Source organism: Typopeltis vanoorti, chromosome 12 (assembly GCF_054136105.1).
Source record: "Typopeltis vanoorti isolate ZY-2024b chromosome 12, IOZ_Tvanoo_1.0, whole genome shotgun sequence".
Taxonomy (NCBI): Eukaryota; Metazoa; Arthropoda; class Arachnida; order Uropygi; family Thelyphonidae; genus Typopeltis; species Typopeltis vanoorti.
In genome coordinates this window covers 119,838,088-119,859,620 of record NC_143560.1, presented here as the reverse complement: position 1 = coordinate 119,859,620, position 21,533 = coordinate 119,838,088, and the positions used below count along the sequence as shown (strand labels likewise).

The 21,533-nt window shown below is 35.4% G+C and overlaps 1 protein-coding gene across 2 annotated transcripts in view; it reads left to right on the top strand.

Annotated features, from left to right (window-relative positions):
• The window catches only part of LOC150101178 (uncharacterized), a 322,911-nt gene that overhangs the window by 2,307 nt on the left and 299,071 nt on the right, over positions 1–21,533 (top strand). For both annotated transcript variants that reach the window (XM_090401128.1, XM_090401129.1), the window contains exon 2: positions 11,155–11,256. In XM_090401128.1, coding sequence (XP_090257254.1) covers positions 11,155–11,256 — 102 coding nt within the window. The remainder of the gene's footprint in view (positions 1–11,154; positions 11,257–21,533) is intronic.

Below are 21,533 nucleotides of genomic sequence, written 5' to 3'. Positions count from 1 at the left end.
TCCTCCAAGGAGTCCGAAGACTCATTGCGGGAGGACATTTTAATAGAACTTATAATTCAATTTATAAGTCAATTTATATTAATGTTTTATAAATACCTGGTTTAATTGCAAATGTTTATCTCTGAAATTGTTTTAGATAATAAACTTATAAATATCATTTTAGAAAGGATAAGTACAAAGTTTTTATGCCAGGGTTTCAAGGGGTTCTGTATGTTTACACTTGTAACACATTGTGTGCGTGTGTGTACACACACCATGTTCAAACTCCTGTTAGGTCCCTTGAACATAAATGCACACCTCTACATATGATCCAAGAAAGGTCAACAAGCTGTATAGATGTGTAAACTTTCCAGGTACAAACAGTAGTAGCAGCAGAAGTATTGCATACATAATCAGTACATGTACCGCTTATTCATTGTTGTTTTGTTGTATCATTAAACAAGCTGAAAGAGGTGAATATGTGGCATATATTGCACACTGATTTATTTAAATTATCTGGCATATATTGCCTAACCAATTTATTTAAATCATCCTGTAAGATAGCTGAATCACCTTTATCGGCTATCGGCCACTGCCTGCTCCTGCTAGTTTTGCATCATTGGCAAACAGCTGAATATCTCCTTCAAATCTTTCATTATATTATTAATGTACAAATTAATAATAGTAGAGAGCCTTGGGGCACTCCACTAGTTACCCTCATTCGCCCTAATTCCACTCCACCATACAGTACCCTTTGATGTGTGTCTATCAGCCATCCCCAATCTATGCCACCAGCCTCCTATCCATTCCCATTTGCTCAACTTATGTAATAATTTTCCATGTGGTATTCTGTCAGATGCCTTTTCAAAGTCCAGCAGTGTAATGGTGTAATAATTTTCTTTACCCAATTCTGCTGTCACCTTATTATAAAATGTGAATAAATTACTGAGGCAGGACCCACCTTTTACAAAGCAATGCTGTCCCCCCATAGAGCCCCCAATATGCCTATCCACCCATTCCTGAATTTTACTTTTAACCAACTTTTCCAATACTTTATACTAGTCAATTGCCTACTTGAGCATATTCAAGTGGGCTAATACAATAAGGAAGATAGGAGGGAAAACTAGAATATGAGTGAACTTATCACTTTGATCAGAGAATAATCCTAAGAGTTCCTTTCATTATGTAGCTAGTAGGAGGAAAAATGACTGTGGGAGCAAAATAATCTTGCTAGATGGAGCTCATTGTTGAATAACCATATGCATGACCACTACAGCTGTGTAATTGTCACCTTATTAAGGTGTTTCATCTTGGTAAAGCAGGTTTTATTCCTGGAGGGATGGGTTGAGAATTGAAGTGAATGAAGAGGATGTACAGTATGTAGAATACCAAGTATGCTAGATGTTAGGAAAACAGTAGATTCGCTTCCTGTTAAAACAAGAAATGTGCTGCGGACCTGACAACATTACTAATGGCTTTGCTATTTAGTGAAAGTCTTACAACCGAAGGAATTTCTAAAGCGTGGAATGAGGGTAAGATAGTGCCATCACATTAGGGTGGAGATAGCATAGAGGCATCATGTTATAGACTAGTTTATATTTCTTGTGTGGTGGTTAAGATTTCAGAAAATCTAATAATAGCTTGTACACTGAATTAGACAGACGGCAATAGTATTATTTATGAAGGTCAGTTTGGATCTCTTAATAAAGGGATGATTTTGCATATCATTTTTATGATAATTACAACATATGATAAAGGCATATGTTGTAATTTTTCTGGATTGTGCAAGGGCATTTGACAGGGTGCCAGATGACAAGCTGATATTGACTGCTTGATAGACATCAAAGAGTTGTGTACACAACACACAATTGTGTATGGGATAGAATTGTCAGAGAAAAGAAATGTTGCCCATGAGGTTCCACAGGGGCTCAGTATTAGCTATTTAGAGTTATGGCTGAAGTAACTTAGGCCATGAGGCCAGTGTATTATGTCTGTTAATTGTTCTTCTGACCAGTTTCTGTTTTATAGAATAAAAAACCTGTTCCTTGATGGGGGAGAAAAAATAAACTTTCCACCTCCATATGCAACCAAGTGCTGATTACTGGAACCATTATTGTTTAGCCTTTATGCCAGTGTTATCATCACTGGATTGCAGGAAGATATTCAACTGTTCACAGATGATGAGGTTGGAAGAGGGGTTATTAGTAATAGTGCTAATACTGTAGCTTTTCAAGATTTGAACAGCTGGGAATGTGGGCAGATGAATGGGGATTTCAGTTTAGCATAGCTAGGAGTTTTGAATTTTGGGATCTATTTAAGATTCTACAGAAGTACTCTATTAGTGATATCTTGGTGAGCAGATCCACAGATTAATATTGGGGAAGTAGAGAAAGAAAGTGAAGCTTTGATGTTATGGGAATAGCAATTTGAAGATCAGGGGACATATTGCAGAGATGGTAGTGAAGAAAATTCAAAGGCTTTCTACAATGTTCAGGACATTGACCAGCCGAGATAAAAGGGTTTGTGGCTCTATTGTATAAGGTTTCATCAAGCCACATCTGGAATAAGCGTATTTCACACCAAAACTTTTATTAATACAGCTTGTGTACAAATTCCAATCAAAAAGTATGAGAGGACAATCAACCTCTAAAGAATATAATTTTTAGACAAATATTTCATGATCTAAACATGAAATATTTGCACACACAAGGCAGAAGGGTAAATATAGCACATGCACTTATTTTATTTTCAAACTTGGGCGCATTAGTTATAGAGGAGTTGAAACAATAATTCCAAATAATCTATACATTGCCAAATAGACTAATTTTTGTTAGGTTAACATATGAGTTTGTCGCTTAATATGTTCAAAAAAAAATTTTTTTTTTGAAAAAATAAAAAAGTAAACAAGAAGAATAAGGGGCTCGCAAATTTGAGAAAAATTTAACAAAGGGCTCGCGTGAGCCCCTTATAGCTCATCACTGGTTATAAGATAGGCTGAAATGAGTAATCTGCAGTTTGTGGATAGTAGAAAAGGAGTGTTATGATTGATTTGTTGAAAGATTTTTTTTTATTTTTATTTTTTTTATTATTATTATTATTATTATTAAACAAGACCTCATGGAGTCAAAGACTCATCTAGGAGGTCCTTTTATCTCACACACATCTCATCATACTGGGTCTTAAACACATTCAAACTCCTTGCAGACACCACACTCTCAGGCAAGGCATTCCAATCATTCACAACTCTGCACGAAAAAAACCTGCCTCTCACACCCTCTTTATACAGTTTCCAGGGATGACCTCTGGTTCTCCCCTGATCTCCCACTATTCTCTGTAGAACTTCTCCACCATTGATCCTATAACAACCCCTTACCAACTTGTAGGTCTCTATCATATCTCCCCTCTTCCTTCTCTCCACTAGACTCTGCAAATTACATCTTTTCAATCTTTCCTCATACTCGACATTCCAGAGGTCAGAAACTACCTTAGTCAGTCGCCTTTGGACCCTTTCCAACATCTCTTCATCCTTCTGAAAACCAGGTGACCAAATCTGGGCACAATAGTCCATGTGTGGCCTAATCAAAGCCTTATACAATGGAACAAGAATCTCCCTACTTCTACACGTCAGTGTCCTCCTCATCATTCCCAGAAGTCTTTGTGTTGTTTTCACAATTTTGGCGATGTGTCCCCTAAATTTTAGATCCTTATCCACTATCACTCCCAGATCTCTTATTTCCTCTACTTCCAACAATATATTCTCACCAAGCATAAATTCTGCATCCCATCTTTGTTTTCCAAATTTTAAAACCTTACATTTTGCAACATTGAACTCACATCCCCATTTGCTTTCCCAATCACTCAATTTATTCAAGTCTTCTTGCAAGGCCACAACATCTTCACTACTCTTTATGGTTCATCCCAACTTTGCATCATCTGCAAACAACTGAATATCTCCATCCAAATCTTCGCCAATATCATTAATATACAAGTTAAATAGTAATGGCCCTAAAACAGATCCCTGAGGCACTCCACTAGTGACTTTCCTTTTCCTGGATATCGCACCCCCATACACAACTTGTTGATACCTATCAGATAGCCAGTCTACAATCCAATGCACTAATCTAATATCCAACCCCATCTGCTCTAGTTTGACTGTCAACTTATCATGAGGTTCTCTATCAAAAGCTTTTGCGAAATCCAAGTATATTACTGTGTATCCTTCTCCTCTGTCCAAGGAAGCAGTCACTTTATTGTAATAAGTAAGTAGATTACTAAAACACGACCTCCCTTTAGCAAATCCATGCTGTCCATCAAAGATTATACCATTGTTGTCAACCCAACTCTGGATCCTAGTTCTCACAAGCTTCTCCAACAACTTAACCACAACACCTGACACACAGATAGGCCTATAGTTTGATGCTTGAATTCGATCACCTCCTTTATGAAGTGGCACAATCTTGCCCTCCTTCCACTCTTTAGGGACTTGACCAAGTGCAAGACTCGTATTAAAAAAATATGTCAAGGCAGGTGTCAACTCTCTGGCACATTCCTTCAGAATACGCGGTGATATATTATCAAGTCCCACAGCCTTATTTACATCTAGTTTACTCAACTCCCCAAACACCTCTTGCTCACTTACAGTCAGTCTCTCCTCCCCATCATCAACTGCTCTTAATCTCTCCATGAAGTCACATTCACAAGATTGAAAGATCTTTATGAACTGCTCATTAAGTATCTCCACCACACATTCTGCAATAGCTGTCTTTATACCATTTCCTCCAGTCAATGTCATCCTTCCATAATCATTCTTTCTTTTGCTGGCTACATATCGAAAGAACTCCCTATGATTCTTTTTAGCTTCATTAGCTAACTGCTGTTCATACCTCTCTTTAGCTACTCTCACCAACCAAGTCACCCTCCTTGCCTGGTCTTTGTAGACCTCATGAAATTGGTTACTTCCACTTCTCTTATGCTGCCTCCACAATGCCCTTTTTCTCTGTATTGCATGCTTAATCTCTTTATTCATCCATCTCACACCTACCTTATTTAACCTTCTCACCCGTGGTATACATTTAGACATTGCATCCACTAAATGGTGATTTTTTTGAAAATCCCCCAAGCTGCATTGATCTCTTTTCCAGCTAACTCCTCATTCCATGCTACACCTGCAAGCTGTCTCCTGAGCTCTTCATAATCACCTCCCTTGTAGTTCCACATATACCCTTTTTTCACAGGGGTCCTTGCACTGCTGGCAACCACCCAAGTAATCACCTCATGGTCACTTTCACCATTTGGTGGATGATTTGATACCTCATTGATAATTACATCCTCCGATGAGATGACCAAATCCAAGACCCTTAATCCTCTTGTGCCCTCTGTTACATACTGTCTGAGGTAGTTATCCTTCAAAAACTCAAGAAACTCATTTTCTTTACTTCCAGTTGCTATCTCTTCATTCCAGTCTATATTGCCATAATTAAAATCACCCATAATGATCACCCTTTTCTTATTTGCTTGGCTTATTTGACTATACATTTCACTATCACCACCATCCACATTACCAGGTCTATAACAACATCCCACCAAGTATTTGATCTATTCACCTCTATCTCACACCATACTGCCTCAAAACCACTGGCCCCATTTCCCTCTTGCATCTCTACCTTGTATGGACATAACTCTTTCTCTATCATCAATAGCACTCCCCCTCCCTTTTTACCCCTTCTATCCTCACGAAACACATCATACCTTTCCATCTCTATTCCTGTCAGGATGTCATCCTCATCTAAGATATTTACCACAATGGGGATATTTTTGATATGGTAGAAGAACTAACATGAAGAGGGAGGCAAGGCCATCCATGGAAGCTAGACTAGGGAGTTGTAAGAAAACGGAATGTTTTTTACACATGTAGAATGATAGAAGCATGGGATGCATTACCTGAAAGAGTGAGAATACAGATAGTGAGTTTTGAGTGATATGATACTTTGTATTGGATAAAGTGGTCTGGCTCTGTAGAAGTCTCTAAATAATAATAATAATAATTGAAAAGAGTATTTTACTATTACTCACACTTGGATGTTGCCTAAAAAAAACAGAAAAACATAGACATCTTGCATTTTTATCACAGAGTTTGTCCATTACCTTGCACTTGTCAGTACCTCGTATGGTGAGTCACATGACATAAGGTGTGTTTTGAAATTTACGTAAGCATTTGTTAGATTAGTTTTTTGTTATTTGTTAGATTAGTTTTCTATCCATTTATCTTTTGGTAAGCATGCAAATTATTAATGAACTCTGCCTTGATTATTTTTCAATTTTAAATCCATTGCAATCAATGTGCCTTCTAAGAAGCAATTGGGTTGGCCTGAACAACTCTGGCATTGGGGGGGGGGGTGTTTCAAATAAACTTCATAACATTTATAAGCTCCCAAAATTACTTGCAAAATTTTCCAGAAGTTACATATTTTTATTTAACTGAAAATATAGTAAATGTATATATGCATATTTAAAAATCATTAAAAAGTAACTTATGAGCTACTGTTGGTTCTTCCTCTCAGTTTTTGTTATCTTTTAATGATGTACAGTTACACCCCGAGTTATGTAACACACAACTTACGTAAATTTGCAGTTATGTAATAAATCTACTAGTGCATATGAACACATTGCGGCTTTGCGCAGGTGCATCTTACACAGCCGTATGCAGTACAATAGTAGATGCCTCACGCGGTTAGCTCAGTCACTTGTTATCACTGCTAGTTTCATTTTTTTTTTTTTTAGCCTTAAAATGGAATGCAAATGCAAAACTGAATGTGCTGGCAATAAATCTAAAACAAACACAAAGGTCTGCATTTACTTTAGAAGAAAAGTTGAAGATTTCAGCTTGTTTTTATATTCTTTTATATTATGTATTTTTCATATTTACAGTATGTATATTATTCAAATACAATTGATACATTTTTTTATAATTGAATTTTTTTTAATCCCCAAAAATGAAAAATATTAAAAATGGAAATTATCTGATTAATGGTAAAAAATTAATGTAAGACAGCGGTATGAGTAGCCATTGAACATTTTATTGTACTTATGTAATTTACAAATTAGACTTACATAAAATTTGAATTATGTAAAGGTTTACGGAACGCATTACTCGGGGTGTAACTGTACTTCATTGGTGTATCATTTCTATCATCTTTAACAGTGAGTGGGAGTCTCGTGTGTATATACAACAGTGATTCTGCATGCAGCTTAACATTGATTCTACCCAGACAAAATATTTCAAATATCCAATTTGACAAGTGGATTTGAATTGATAATAATTATGTACTGTTAATTTTGGATTGCTGTCAAATGTTCTTCAGTCATTTACATTTTTGATTCAGTTTGACCATTTGTGGTGGCAAAATTATGCAAATGAAAATTATTTGTAATACATTAGCTTGCTTTTGCACTCAAAATTTTTATAGAAGTACTGCCATTAGATAAAGCTCTCAGTATTTCAGAGATTTGGTAGTTTTTATGAAAACAACTTAAATCAACATTTGAAATTCCACTGCATGTAAGTTTTTAGGTTCATAGCTAGTTAATTAATGATTTCTTACCTCAGTATAATTGAACTGTTTTTATAATAAATTATTATAAATCATGATAATTCCTCTCTGGCTTTGTTGATGATGGGGAGGAGAGACTGACTGTAAGTGAGCAAGAGGTGTATGGGGAGTTGAGCAAACTAGATGTTAATAAGGCTGAGAGGCTTGATAATATATCACCACGTATTCTGAAGGAAGGTGCCAGGGAGTTGACACCTGTTTTGACATATTTTTTTAATACGAGTCTTGCACTCGTTTAAGTTCCTAAGGAGTGGAAGGAAGGCAGGATTGTGGCACTTCATAAAGGAGGTGATTGAACTCTACCATCAAACTATAGGCCTATCTGTGTGTCAGGTGTTGTGGTTAAGTTGTTGGAGAAGCTTGTGAGAACTAGGATCCAGAATTGGGTTGACAACAATGGTATAATCTTTGATGGACAGCATGGATTTGCCAAAGGGAGGTCACGTTTTAGTAATCTGCTTACTTATTACAATAAAGTGACTGCTTCCTTGGACAGAGGAGAAGGATACATAGTAATATACTTGAATTTTGCAAAGGCTTTTGATAGAGTACCTCATGATAAGTTGACAGTCAAACTAGAGCAGATGGGGTTGGATATTAGATTAGTGCATTGGATTGGAGACTGGCTATCTGATAGGTATCAACAAGTTGTGTATGGGGGTGCGATATCCAGGAAAAGGAAAGTCACTAGTGGAGTGCCTCAGGGATCTGTTTTAGGACCATTACTGTTTAACTTGTATATTAATAATATTGGTGAAGATTTGGATGGAGATATTCAGTTGTTTGCGGATGATGCAAAGTTGGGACGAACCATGAAGAGTAGAGAAGATGTTGTGGCCTTACAAGAAGACTTGAATAAATTGAATGATTGGGCACGGAAATGGGGATGGGAGTTCAATGTTGCAAAATGTAAGGTTTTAAAATTTGGAAAACAAAGATGGGATGCAGAATTTATGCTTGATGGGGATATATTGTTGGAGGTGGAGGAAATAAGAGATCTAGGGGGTGATAGTGGATAAGGATCTGAAATTTAGGGGACACAGCCAAAATTGTGAAGACAACACAAAGGCTTCTTGGAATGATGCGGAGGACACTGACTTGTAGATGTAGGGAGATTCTTGTTCCGTTGTATAAGGCTTTAATTAGGCCACACATAGACTATTGTGCCCAGATTTGGTCACCTAGTTTTCAGAAGGATGAAGAGATGTTGCAAAGGGTCCAAAGGCAACTGACTAAGGTAGTTTCTAACCTCTGGAATGTTAGGTAGGAGGAAAGATTGAGAAGTTGTAATTTGCAGAATCTGGTGGACAGGAGGAAGAGGGGAGACATGATAGAGACCTACAAGTTAATAAGGGGTAGTTATAGGATCAGTGCTGGAGAAGTTCTATAGAAAATAGTGGGAGAACCAGAGGTCATCCCTGGAAACTGTATAAACAAGGTGTGAGTAGGAGAGTGAGAAGCAGATTTTTTTTTGTGCAGAGTTGTAAATGATTGGAATGCCTTCCCTGAGAGTGTGGTGTCTGCAAGTTGTTTGAGTGTATTTAAGATATGGTATGATGAGCTGTGTGTGTGATAAAAGGATCTCCCAGATGAGTCTTTGACTCCATGAGGTCTTGGGGTAATAATAATCATAATAATAATTTGGTATTTAGGATCATGGTTAAAATTTGGAATCTGTTTTATTTTCAGTCAGATTATTTTTGATGATGAAAACTAAACCATCAATAATACAGTTGTGTTTATCGATTTTATAATCTGCAATCCTTTGTTTGATTTGTTATTCCTTTATTCATTATTATTTTTTTATAGATGCTTAGTTATAAATAGATATATTCTTAGTTGGTCTTTTTCATTATTTTTTCCCATTATTGATTTCATATCACCCAAAACAATCATTAAAAAATTCTGTTAAAATTTAATTTTTTTGCGCAATTTAAAAGTTATGCAGGCACTCTTCAGTACATATGCTCAAGTATGTGACTATTTGCTACATGTTTGCTTAAGATATGGGTATCTCTGCAGTTCATTATATTAACTTTATAGCTTAAATTTAACTGTTAAGGAATTGCTGAGATATCCATTATAATGTCTTTTTATAATAACTGACTGCATGAAAGGTTGGAAGCCTACACTACATTAATAAGGGGAAGGGCTAAAGATTAGGTAATTTTGTTATCTAGGATCCCTATTATTCTGACTTAAGATTCTAATTTAAGCTATGTTAGGCCTTCTGTAAGCAAGGTGAAGATCTACCACGTAAAGAAGATTTTCTCTCTCTTTCTCTCTCTCTCTCTCTCTCACACACACACACATCCATCCATCCATCCATGCCACAGTGGAATTCAAACCCATAGTCTGTTGACTGCAAAGTTTATAGAATATCCACTTGGCTATTCATGTTGTCAAAAATTAATTTTTAAACTAGCATATTTCAAAGCAAAACTCTTGCCTTTCTTGTAGTTATTGTCATGCTTTTAACAGTGACTTTGTATGCTGCTACTGAAGTGAAATTGAATATTTTTAATGATTTTCGATAAAAGATAATTTAAATTAAAAAAAAAAGTTATGTATTCTGATAGGATAAGGCAGTTATTATTATTATTATTATTATTATTATTATTATTATTATTATTATTCAGGCCTCCAAGGAGTCAAAAGACTCATCGAGGGAGGCCCTTTCTAAGACATAAAGTCTGTCAAGACTCATCGAGGGGAGGTCCCCCCCTGAGAAACACAAAGTTTATCATACCACTCCTTAAACCCACTGACTGTTCTCGCTCCCACCACTCCATCAGGCAATGCATTCCACGGCTCAACCACCCTCCACACAAAGAAACCACTCCTTACCCTCTTGCTCACAGTTTCCTTTCGTAACTTCCAGGGATGGCCTCTTGTCATCACTCCTTCCCGCTGATCAACCAAGCAAAAGAACTCCCCAGTGTCAACCCTGTAACCACCTCTCAACAGTTTAAAAGTCTCAATCATATCACCTCTCCTTCTTCTATCCACCAAACTCTGCAGTCCACATTCTCTCAGCCGATCCTCATAACTATCCTTGTACAGTCCTGAAACCATCTTTGTCATCCGTCTTTGTATCCTTTCCACAGTTAATTTATCCCCTTCAAATCCTGGGGACCAAATCTGAGAACAATAGTCCAAGTGTGGTCTGATCAGAGACTTATACAACGGAATGATAACCCTCTTATCTCTGCAGGTCAGTGTCCTTCTCATAATAGCAGCAATCCTCTGTGTTACCTTCACCACCTTTGCAATATGTCCCCTAAACTTCAGGTTTCTATCAGTTAAGTTAAAAATTCAGAAGTGGCAAATAGCCAGTTTTTATTTTAAATTCTGTGTTTGCTTAATTTGGTATTTTGAAATTTGCCACAATTTTCTTAAAACAGTTGTCAAAACTATCTGTATCTTTATCTAAAATTTAATTTTGTGATTTTCCAGATAATTAGAATGGAAAATTGTTTAAACATAAAGATAAATTTTGGTAATTTAGCATGATTAAACTGATTCTATCCATTTCTGATATTATCTGATAACTATCTTATTTTAGAGTGGAGTGGGTAGAAATTATCGAACCAAGAACTCGTGAGCACATGTATGCCAACCTTTCCACAGGAGAATGTGTCTGGGATCCACCACCTGGGATTAAAGTGTAAGTCTTGAAAAATTTGATAGTATGCTTGAGGATAATGTAAATTTTAGTTTTTAGTCTTATAGAAATGTTCCAAGCAAAAAAAATAACGCAACAAGTTTAATATAATTTTGATACTTATTATATAGGCTAGATTTAAATTCACTAAAAAATAATCTAACAAAAATGTAATGTTACAGAAAAGTTGGATGAAATTTCCATAGGTATAATACTATACTAAAAATAAATTAACTATTGCAAACTATTCCTGTGTGGTCCTACGATATTTCTGTAATAGTTAACTGTGTATTATTTACATATACAAAGAATTTTGACTAGTATGTCATCTTATGTCATGTCACATTCTTTGACTTCTACTGCACTTCTAATATTTTAGTTTTATACTAAGGTAAAATATCTTTCTATAAAAAATTCGCACATATAGATATAACAAAAACAAACTTAATGATTAATTATATTGGTATATTTCGTTCTCTGTCTTGGCCATCTTCATGACTGGCTGTTGCTACATGCATACAGAGCAGCATTAGTGTAGAATGAAAAACAGATGTAAATATAAATAAAACAGAGGCTTTTTTTTGTGCTTAGAGTAATAATTAATCAGTTAGCAGATAGCATCTCGGTGGTCCAAAAAATCATAGTGGGAATCATCATCATCAATCTCCTGATATGTATCCCTAAGGGCTCTTTAGGTTATTATGATAGTATTACATGATTAAGTTTACATTATTATTAATCTCCTAATTTTCCTCCAAATCAGTCGATTACCTTGTGGGAACTCCAATATTGTTATATCATTTCATTCTTCTAAGGCCCTTCTAACTGAATCAATCCACCTTGGCCTTGGTCTTCCTCTGGGTCTCTTTCTTGCCATCTTAGCATCAAATTCTTGTTTCGCCAATCTTTTTTCACCCATTGGATTTAAGTAACTATACCACCTTAGATTAGCTCTGCTGACACATTCTTGAATGCTAATAATGTCAAGTACCTTTCTCTAATATCTTCAATTTTAATACGATTCTGCCATTGAATCTATCTGTTCACTCAATAATTCTTCTCAGAACCCTTATCTGTCGTCTCTAGTCTTTCATCAAGTGCTTTATTTCTAATCCAACTCTCAGATACATAACTTAAAACTTGTGGCATAGTTCTATACAATATATACATGAAAATACAAGTAAAAGTATTATTTATTAAATGTTTTAAGCCACTGATGATGGTCTGCTAATTTCAGACTGAAATATCATCATCCTGACTTGTACCTTCAAAGGGTGTAGAGAATATTATAATAGTACTACATGAACAACTTACATCGTTACTAACTTCCTATCTACAATTTTCCTCCAAATCAATCTGTTTGATTGATTTGAGGACTCCAACATTATCAAATCTTATATTTCTATCTTCTAAGGCACTTTTTTTTACTGTATCAATCCATCTATATCTTGGTCTTTCTGGCAAACCTGGCAGAGAATGCTTGCTTTGCTAATCTTTCATTTCCCATTCTGTTTAAGTGCCCACACCACATGAGATTAGCTCTGCTAACAATGCCAAGTTCTTTCCTACTATCCTCATTTTTAATATGATAATGCCAGTAATGTTATCTGTTCAAACCCATAATCTTTCTCAGGACTCTCGTATCTGTGGTCTCTAGTCTTTGGTCAAGTGTTTTATTTCTACCCCAGCTCTCAGACCCATAAGTTCAAATTGGTTTGAAGACTGTCTTGTATACATCCAATTTAGTGTTTCGTCTAATTTCTCTCTTATTCCATATAAATCATTCATTTGACTTCTTACCATACCAGCTTTGTTGATTTTGTTGTCTATTTCCATATTTAATTTACAGTCTTCACTAAAAATTGTGCCTGAGTAAGTGAAATGTTTTACTTGTTCTATAGGTTCTCCACAATGCAGTTGACATTTTCAATGTTTCTGCCTACTTTTATTGTCTTTGTCTTGCTATTGCTAATTTTCATACCAAATCTATTACAATAGTTATTCAATTTAATTAGGGAATCTTGCAGACTTGTACTGGATTTATTTAAAAGTATAACATCCCATAAAGTAAAGAACTGAGATTAATATCTCTAATTTTGATATGTTTAATACCGCTTTCCTTCATAATGTGATCCATTTAGATGATGAATAAGGGTGAAGATAATGTGCATCCTTGTCTTACCTCAGAGTTTACATCAAACCATCTTCCTGTATTTCCTTCAATTCCAACTGCTGACTGACAACTTAAATATAGACTATGTATTGCTCTGTACAATGTTCCATTCACCCCATATAATTGCAGTGTTTTGAAAAGCTTTTTTCTGGGCACCTTGTCATATGCCTTTTCAAGAAGATCTACAAAACTTAAATAAAGATCCTTGTCATATTCCCATTATTTCTCAACTGTGTGTCTTAAAGTGTAAATCTGATCTTGATAACTTCTATTTGACCGGAACCAAGTTTCTCTTCCATAATCTTTCTCAACCTCTTTTCAAGTATGTTTGCATAAATCTTACGTGGAACATTTAGTAGAGAAATTTCTTTGTAATTCTCATTCATTTTTATTCCCTTTTTAAAGATAGGTACTATGAAAACCCTGCCTGCTCTAATCATTAGGAATTTGACCTTCTGACCAGACTATGACTAGATTATGCAGTGCAGACCAGACTATGCAGTGTGAAAGAGTATGGAAAAACTTTTCCATACTTAAATGCTTAAGTATGGAAAAACTTTTCCATACTTAAGCATTTCTGGTTGAATATCATCTACTCCAGTGTTGTATTTCCACATATCAAGTTTTTAACAACTTTTTCTACCCCAAGTATTGATATGTGCTCCTCTTTGCATTCCACTTGAAAATTTGCTAATAGGGTTCTGTCACTGCTTGGTTCATTTAAGTCTTTCAAAGTAATTACTCCATACATCTAGGATATCCTCATCTATGGGTACTATAATAACCCTGCTCTAATCATTGGGAATTTGACCTTCTGACCAGACTATGACTAGATTATGCAGTGCAGCCACTACAAAACTTTTATACCTCCATGCTTAAGCATTTCTGGTTGAATATCATCTACTCCAGTTGTGTTTCCACATTTCAAGTTTTTGACAGCTTTTTCTACCCCAAGTATTGATATGTGCTCCTCTTTGCATTCCACTTGAAAATTTGCTAATAGGGTTCTATCACTGCTTGGTTCATTTAACAGTCTTTCAAAGTTCAAAGAACTTTGAAAGACTTCAAAGTAATTACTCCACACATCTAGGATATCCTCATCTTTGGTCACCTTTATCATCTTTTATTCCTTTTACAGTACTTTTTCCTCCATTTCTAAGCATCTTCAATGGCCTTCAGAACATTTTGCCACCTTCCTAATATTTATTTTCTATATTCTTAGCAAAGAGTTCCCCATGACTTTTGTTTAGCTACTTTTACAATAGCTTAGCTGCCTTACATTTTTCTCTGTATTTTTTAGGATGTCTGCTGACTTATTTGCTAGAAAATTTTGGTATGCTTTTTTCTTTTCCAGGACTGCTTCTTTAACTTCTTGTGTCCACCATGGTGTTCTTATTTTTCTATTCTTGCAGACAACTTCACCACATACCTCCCTAACTGAATCAATGTCTTCTTCAGAGTTTGCCATTGAGACTCCAAGGTTTGGTTCTTGTTTTCAATTTGTTTAATTTTTTCTTCAATAATGTTTGTATAGTCGAGTCTACAATTTACCTTTAAAAGCTGCTCAACTTTAATCCTTTTTAAAACTTTCTTACATATTGCTGAAGAAAGAGTCAGATGGCTTCATTTTGGCGATGTAAAATTACATAGGCAAAGTGGATATTAAATCCAACATTATTTCAAAGCTGAATGTTTGTAGAAACTATGAAAGTTTCGTAAGTTGACCTGAGAGTTTACGAGAATACAATCCTTGGCATTCTCAAGTTGTTAGCTTGGACTACATAAAAGACATGAGCACTGCCCATTCATCCATATATTCATCTTTTATTAGTCCATTTGATAAAGGTTTCACTTGCCTGACAGCTGTTTCAAACTGGTTGGTTCTCTTCAGAGGCCAGGCGGAATCCTTAAGAGAGCAAAAACTCTCGTACAGTTTGCAAATGAGAAAAAATGAGAGTTCACTTACAAAAAAATATATTTCTCTGACATTTTGATTTCCTTAGTACTGTATGATAGGTTTTGCTCTCTTAAAGTTTCTGTCTGGTCTCTTAAGAAAACCAGCAGTTCGAAACGGCTGTCAGGCCAGTGAAACCTTTATCAAATGGACTAATAAACAACATATATATGGATGAATGATGGGCAGTGCTCATGTCTTTTATATAGTCCAAGCTAAGGCATGGGGATGCTGAGGATTGTATTCTCTTAAGCTCTCAGGTCAATTTATGAAACTTTCATAGTTTCTACAAACATTCGGCTTTGAAATAATGTTAGATTTAATATCCACTTTGCCTATGTAATTTCTTACATATTATTCTTTTCAATGCAATATACATTTTTATCCTGCTTAATATTAAGTAATGGTCACTTCTAATTTCAAATCCTCTGTGTACACCCTTGTATCCTGAACCTGCATGTTAATATTACTCTCAACAATGACGTAGTCAATGAGACTTTTCTTATTTCTTGTCTTCTCTCCTTGTGCACATCTTGATGTTGAAACATGGTGTTAGTAATGACTAGTCCATGTCCTAAGCAGAAGGCCAGTAAACACTTGCCATTATTATTAGCTTTGCCCTTTTCTCCAAATTTTCCCAAAATATTCCTATATGCCTGGTGGGATTCATTTCCTACTCTGCTATTCAGATCTCCAACAAGGACCACTTTTTTCCCATTTTCTTTGTCAGCTGCCTGTTCTAATGACTCAGAAAATTCCTCCACTTCTTCCTTAGAACATTCTGTTAGACCATAAGCACAAATAAATTTCATTGTCCATCTCCCCATATTGAAATCATATGATTTCTTATTTATGATATAACATGATTTCTTGATGACCACCTTTGACATAAGAGAGAGAGATGGCATTTAAATCATTTTTGTTTAAGTGAGGTTGGTGTATGTGGCTCCACAGCTCACTCTGAACTGTTATTTGAAGAAGCATCCATGAGGTGCTATTAAGTGGATCCACCTAAATTTTGTTGGCTAGTTGTGATGAGATATTCAATTAAGCTTGACTTGCTGGAGTGAAGAATCTTTGTGTAATCCATATACTCTCTACTTCTGAAATTAAGAGATTTCTTGTAAGTTTGACTGTAGTGATGGTAGGCAGAAGTTTTTTTTTTTTTGAACAGATATGAAGGTGGTGAGGAATATGAATTGTGTTTTTGATTCCCACCATTGAAAGGTTGTAAATCTCTAGTGCTGTGTAGGTGAGCTAAAGTTTTTATTTTTTATATTATCAAGAAATCCTGCTCGAGAGACCTAAAGTGGAATTTTTTTTGGCATCATTGGGTCTCTAATAAGCAGGCTGCAGGTGGTTTCACACCATTCTAATATTGCTACTAATAGTGATGTTAACTTTGCCAAGTCGCATTTGATTTCCAGAGGTGGTTTAAAAGTATTTACTGACTTATCAATAAATCTTGTGTACACTAGGTGATTTGATAGTTTCTTTTATTCTGACAAAAATTAGGAATAAGATCAGTCATGGCAGTGTTTTTGAAATGTCACTCTGGCCTGTAACCTTGAAATTAATGTTTTGTGTAGAGATGATTTCTGTTATTCTGAAAAAAACTGTATGCTGATTTCATACTGTAGATAGAAAGGAATGTACATGATATCTTTGTATTTTGATATGACCTATATGATATTATGTTTCAGAGTAGCTTATATTTTATATATAGTGCAAAATTATTTTTTTTTAAACATTTCTAGGTCAGAAATAAATGACCTACACTCACTAAAAAAAACAACCATAATATTACCATCTCTAAAGCAGGAAACAGCAATTGCATAGTTATCATGGATTCTTCTGAATATAATCACAAAATCAGCATCCTTAGAAATTATTGTACCTATAAAATTGTCACCAGAGATCCCACCTTATAAGTAAATAAATTAAGTCAGTTGCTGCAGTGGTTATATAGGTTGTCCTATCTATAAATTGTCAAAATTTTTATCTAACCTGCTCATCAATTTCTAAAGTGAAAGAGTTCCACCCAGTGGTGTAGCTAGAGCTTTTGCCGTCCCTCTCAACACTCACCAAATATACTACAAAAAGTCAAAATGACGTCTAGGGAAATAAATTAAAACACTGTTTATTTTTGAAGTAAAACTTTAATTCCAACATTCTAAAATGTTATTTTTTCTTGCTTTTCTGTTTACATAATCCCAGACAAGTCTTTTTCCAGCCTAGTTGGCTGAATGCTTAGCATATATGCTCTTCACCCGAATGGCTGTTGGTTCGAATCCTGCCATGGGTATGGATGTTTTTTTGTGATTGTCTGTAAAAATACTAGTGGTGGTGGATGGTAGGTGGTGTTGGTGGTCCTACTATCAGTCTTTTTCAAGGAGTGGTATGATAGACTTTGTGTTTCCTAGGAAGGACTTCCCGTAATAAGTCTCTGCACTCCATGGAGGCCTGAATGATAATAATAATAATAAAAAAAATCATCGATAACATTGCTGAAGTCTATTTCATCACTCAGTTGCTTTTCTATAGACAGTATGGCAAGATTTCTTAAACTCGAGGTACTCATTGTAGATCTTAGGTAATTCTTAATCAGTTTTAATTTAGAAAAACTCCTCTCACAACTAGCAACACTTACAGCAGTTGTGAGGAAAATTCACAGTAGTATTACAATATTTGGAACTGAGTTCTTGAGACTGCATTTTAGAATAAACTGCAAAAGTTCAAGGGCTTCCACATCTCTGTTTCATCTTGTGTAGCAGCAACAGAAATAAAACTCTGGTCTTTTTCTCTCAACAAGGAACTCTTCCTTATTAATGTCATCGTGATCATGATCTAGTTGACATTTGTATTTATCATTCAAAAGATTCGATGGAATAAGGAAGGCATATTTTTCAGTAAGAACATGAAGCTGTTGAAATGACGTGGTGATTTCTTGGATCATTCTGTCCAGTGGAAAAAACATTTCTCTCCTCAACTTAGTTTCGTATGACAATTCAGCATCTAGTGATTCTTCATTTGTCATCAGTTTCTTCTTTCTATGCCGACGATTCATGCCTATCCCCTGATCATCACAAATTTCTTTGGCGTAAGCTACTGAACTGTTAACTAATTCATCCCTATTTTCAGTTAAAAATTTTAAGTTTTATGTCACATTGTTGTATATTCAATCCTTTGGTTTGGAGGTAGACCTGTGTTTCATTAATTTCTAGAAGGATGGATTCCCACAGGCCAAGAAAGCACAGGAAGGAAAACGATTGTAACGCAACAAGCAACATGCCAGCATCTGACCTGGTAACTCTGTTTTCTTTTTTACCAGTTAAATGTTCTACTGAGGAAAAAAAAAGTGAACAAACGCTCCACAGTTCCAAAAAAGGTAACAGAAGTCACAGCAACAGAAGCTGCATATATACCTGCTAAATTCAATGAGTGATTTGTACATGTTAGAAATTCTGCTTTTCCATTAATTTCCTTGATGCATCTCTGAATGCCAATATGTTGACCATTCATATGATAATGCTGTTCAATATGTTGAACAGCATTATCATATGCTTGTCGTCTACAATTTTGAATATCAATTCCATTGTTTTCTAATTTTTGCAAAATCATAGTTGAAATATTCTCTGCGGTTTTACCTTTTGTTTCAATGAAATCAACAAATGATTCCACAACCTTCACTTTATTTCCGTCAATCATAATGTAGATGTAAAACTTGGCTCTTTTGATCCTTATGAGAAATATCAGGGGTGCTGTCGAATATCATAGAATACTTTGCTTCTTTTACTTGCTCAGTAACTTTGCTTCTTACTTTTTCTGACAAAATTTCTATAAACTCATTCTGAATAGTAGGTGACATATAGGATTTAGCAAGCTTTCTTCCCAGCTTGATTCTTAGCACTGGATCATATTTCGCCAACGAATGAACTAATTCTAAAAAATTTACTCTATTTTCTGTTGATTCAGGTTCATCATCAGTCTTGTAATGGTTTCCTTCTCGGTGACCCAGTAAAGCTAAATTTTGTTTAGCTAGGAATCTAATGATATCCAACAATCTTGAAAGTATCTCCCTCCACTTCTTCACTTCATTTTCAACTTGTTCTTGTTCCTTTTTATCAATTGTTGCTCCACGTTGGATTCTAATTTCCAACTCCTTCCATTGTGTGAAAGATCGAACATGGGCTACACTAGATTCATGGTCAAATATATTAGGATTAAGTTTCCACCAGATGTTGAATCCATCTGCAGAATCAAAATTTGAATGACTTCTGCCTGAAAATAGTCTGCAACAAAAGCAGTAAAGAGCTTTCTTGGAAGGCGAGTACACTAACCACGACCTCAACATGTTTTTATTATTTGGCAGAGTTCGAAAAAACTACTCGCGTGCAAGTTTTCTGTTTCGTCCTTTGATTGATGCACCCTCATGAATCACTTCACCAAAATCAGAATCTAGATGAATCACAGATGCATCATGACATACCAGTTGAAAATAGTCTGCAACAAAAGCAGTAAAGAACTTTCTTGGAAGGCGAGTACACTAACCACGACCTCAACATGTTTTCATTATTTGGCAGAGTTCGAAAAAACCACTCGCATGCAAGATTTCTGTTTCATCCTTTGATTGATGCACCCTCATGAATCACTTCACCAAAATCAGAATCTAGATGTTGAATCACGGATGCACCATGACATACCAGTAAGATCAGTGTCTCATCGTTAATCTTACTTGGCCAAAGACCAAAAGTTGAAGAGTCACTTGATTTTGATGATGGTTTGAATTTGGAAATTGCTTCAGCAACAGTGGTAGTTGTAGTTTTGTGATTGAGGTATTTCAGTAGTGCACCTTCATTCTTTTTTAATTCTCCCTCTCTAGCCTTTTTCTTTTTTCTAAAGGCTACACCACTTTCTTTTATTCACTTCATCTTAAGTAAGACTGAAAAAATAAGAAAAAGAAAGATATTCATAATAACTAATAATTAAATAAATAAGGAATAACAGGGATAAATAAATCCCTTTTAAAATGCTAGTTTGTGTAGTCTGCATGCCTAAAAAAACTATGATACTCTAACTCACCTCAGAAAAACAAAGAAGAACGATGTAAAATCAAAGATATTACATGCACTCAATGAGATCAAATTATAACAATCTCAGGCTTAGTCACCGTCACCACTCGTCAAGCTGCTGGGCATTTTTGTTGCAGCTACCTGATTGCCGTAAACTCCACAAACGAGCAGCAGTATGAAAGATTTGTTTAAATCTAGACTCCAGACTAAACATACATAAACAATACAATAAATATTTTTTCAACGGTTTCCATAACAACCCAATGGATTTTGTGTAACAAATTAAAAAAGCTAATGATGAATCAGGCATTTTAACATTTTTTTAAGGTAAAAACAGAATCCTTTCTTTTAAGCTTACACAGTGATCCGAATGCATTTTTGAAAATTATGGAGACAACTACCGTGTTTGAATAAAAACTTTAGTTTAATATAACTAAAATCTACATTCGATGTTTCGACCTTTATGTCGAGGTCATCTTCTGGAGCATACAATTATACACAGAAAACAAGCTACACTACACTCAAACTGGTTTGTTAAAGTTACTGACCAACCGCTACAACAATTGTTGGCCTGACCTCTGGTGGGAAAAAAAAAATACATCAACACTAGAGTCCTATTATTAGTGTTATCTGTTGGTTGTAGACATATATTGGGTGCAACAACAAGTCTATGTATCTATCTATATACATATATTAACATCATGATTATACATGTACATTCCAGCCAGTTGGTATGGAATGGTTTCTAATACTAGCTGAAGATTGGCTAGAGTCCTGACTTATGCTGGATCTTATATATTACGTGGGCTGAATGGGTGCCATCCAGATCCTTGGAATTTTCATGCCATCTTTGTTGTTGATATTTGGGTGGTTTATCAGGATTTTGCAAGCTTCCTTAAATTTCCTTCCACGGTTAAAAATCTCAAATCCCACTACGCCCCCCCCCCCCCAGAATATATGGGGTCCCGAAAATACACAAACAAAATGTTTCCCTTCGACCTATTGTGGAAGGATTGACAGCCCCAATTACCTCTTAGCCAAGAAATTAGCATCAACAATCAAGGAGTTGGTAGGTCATTCT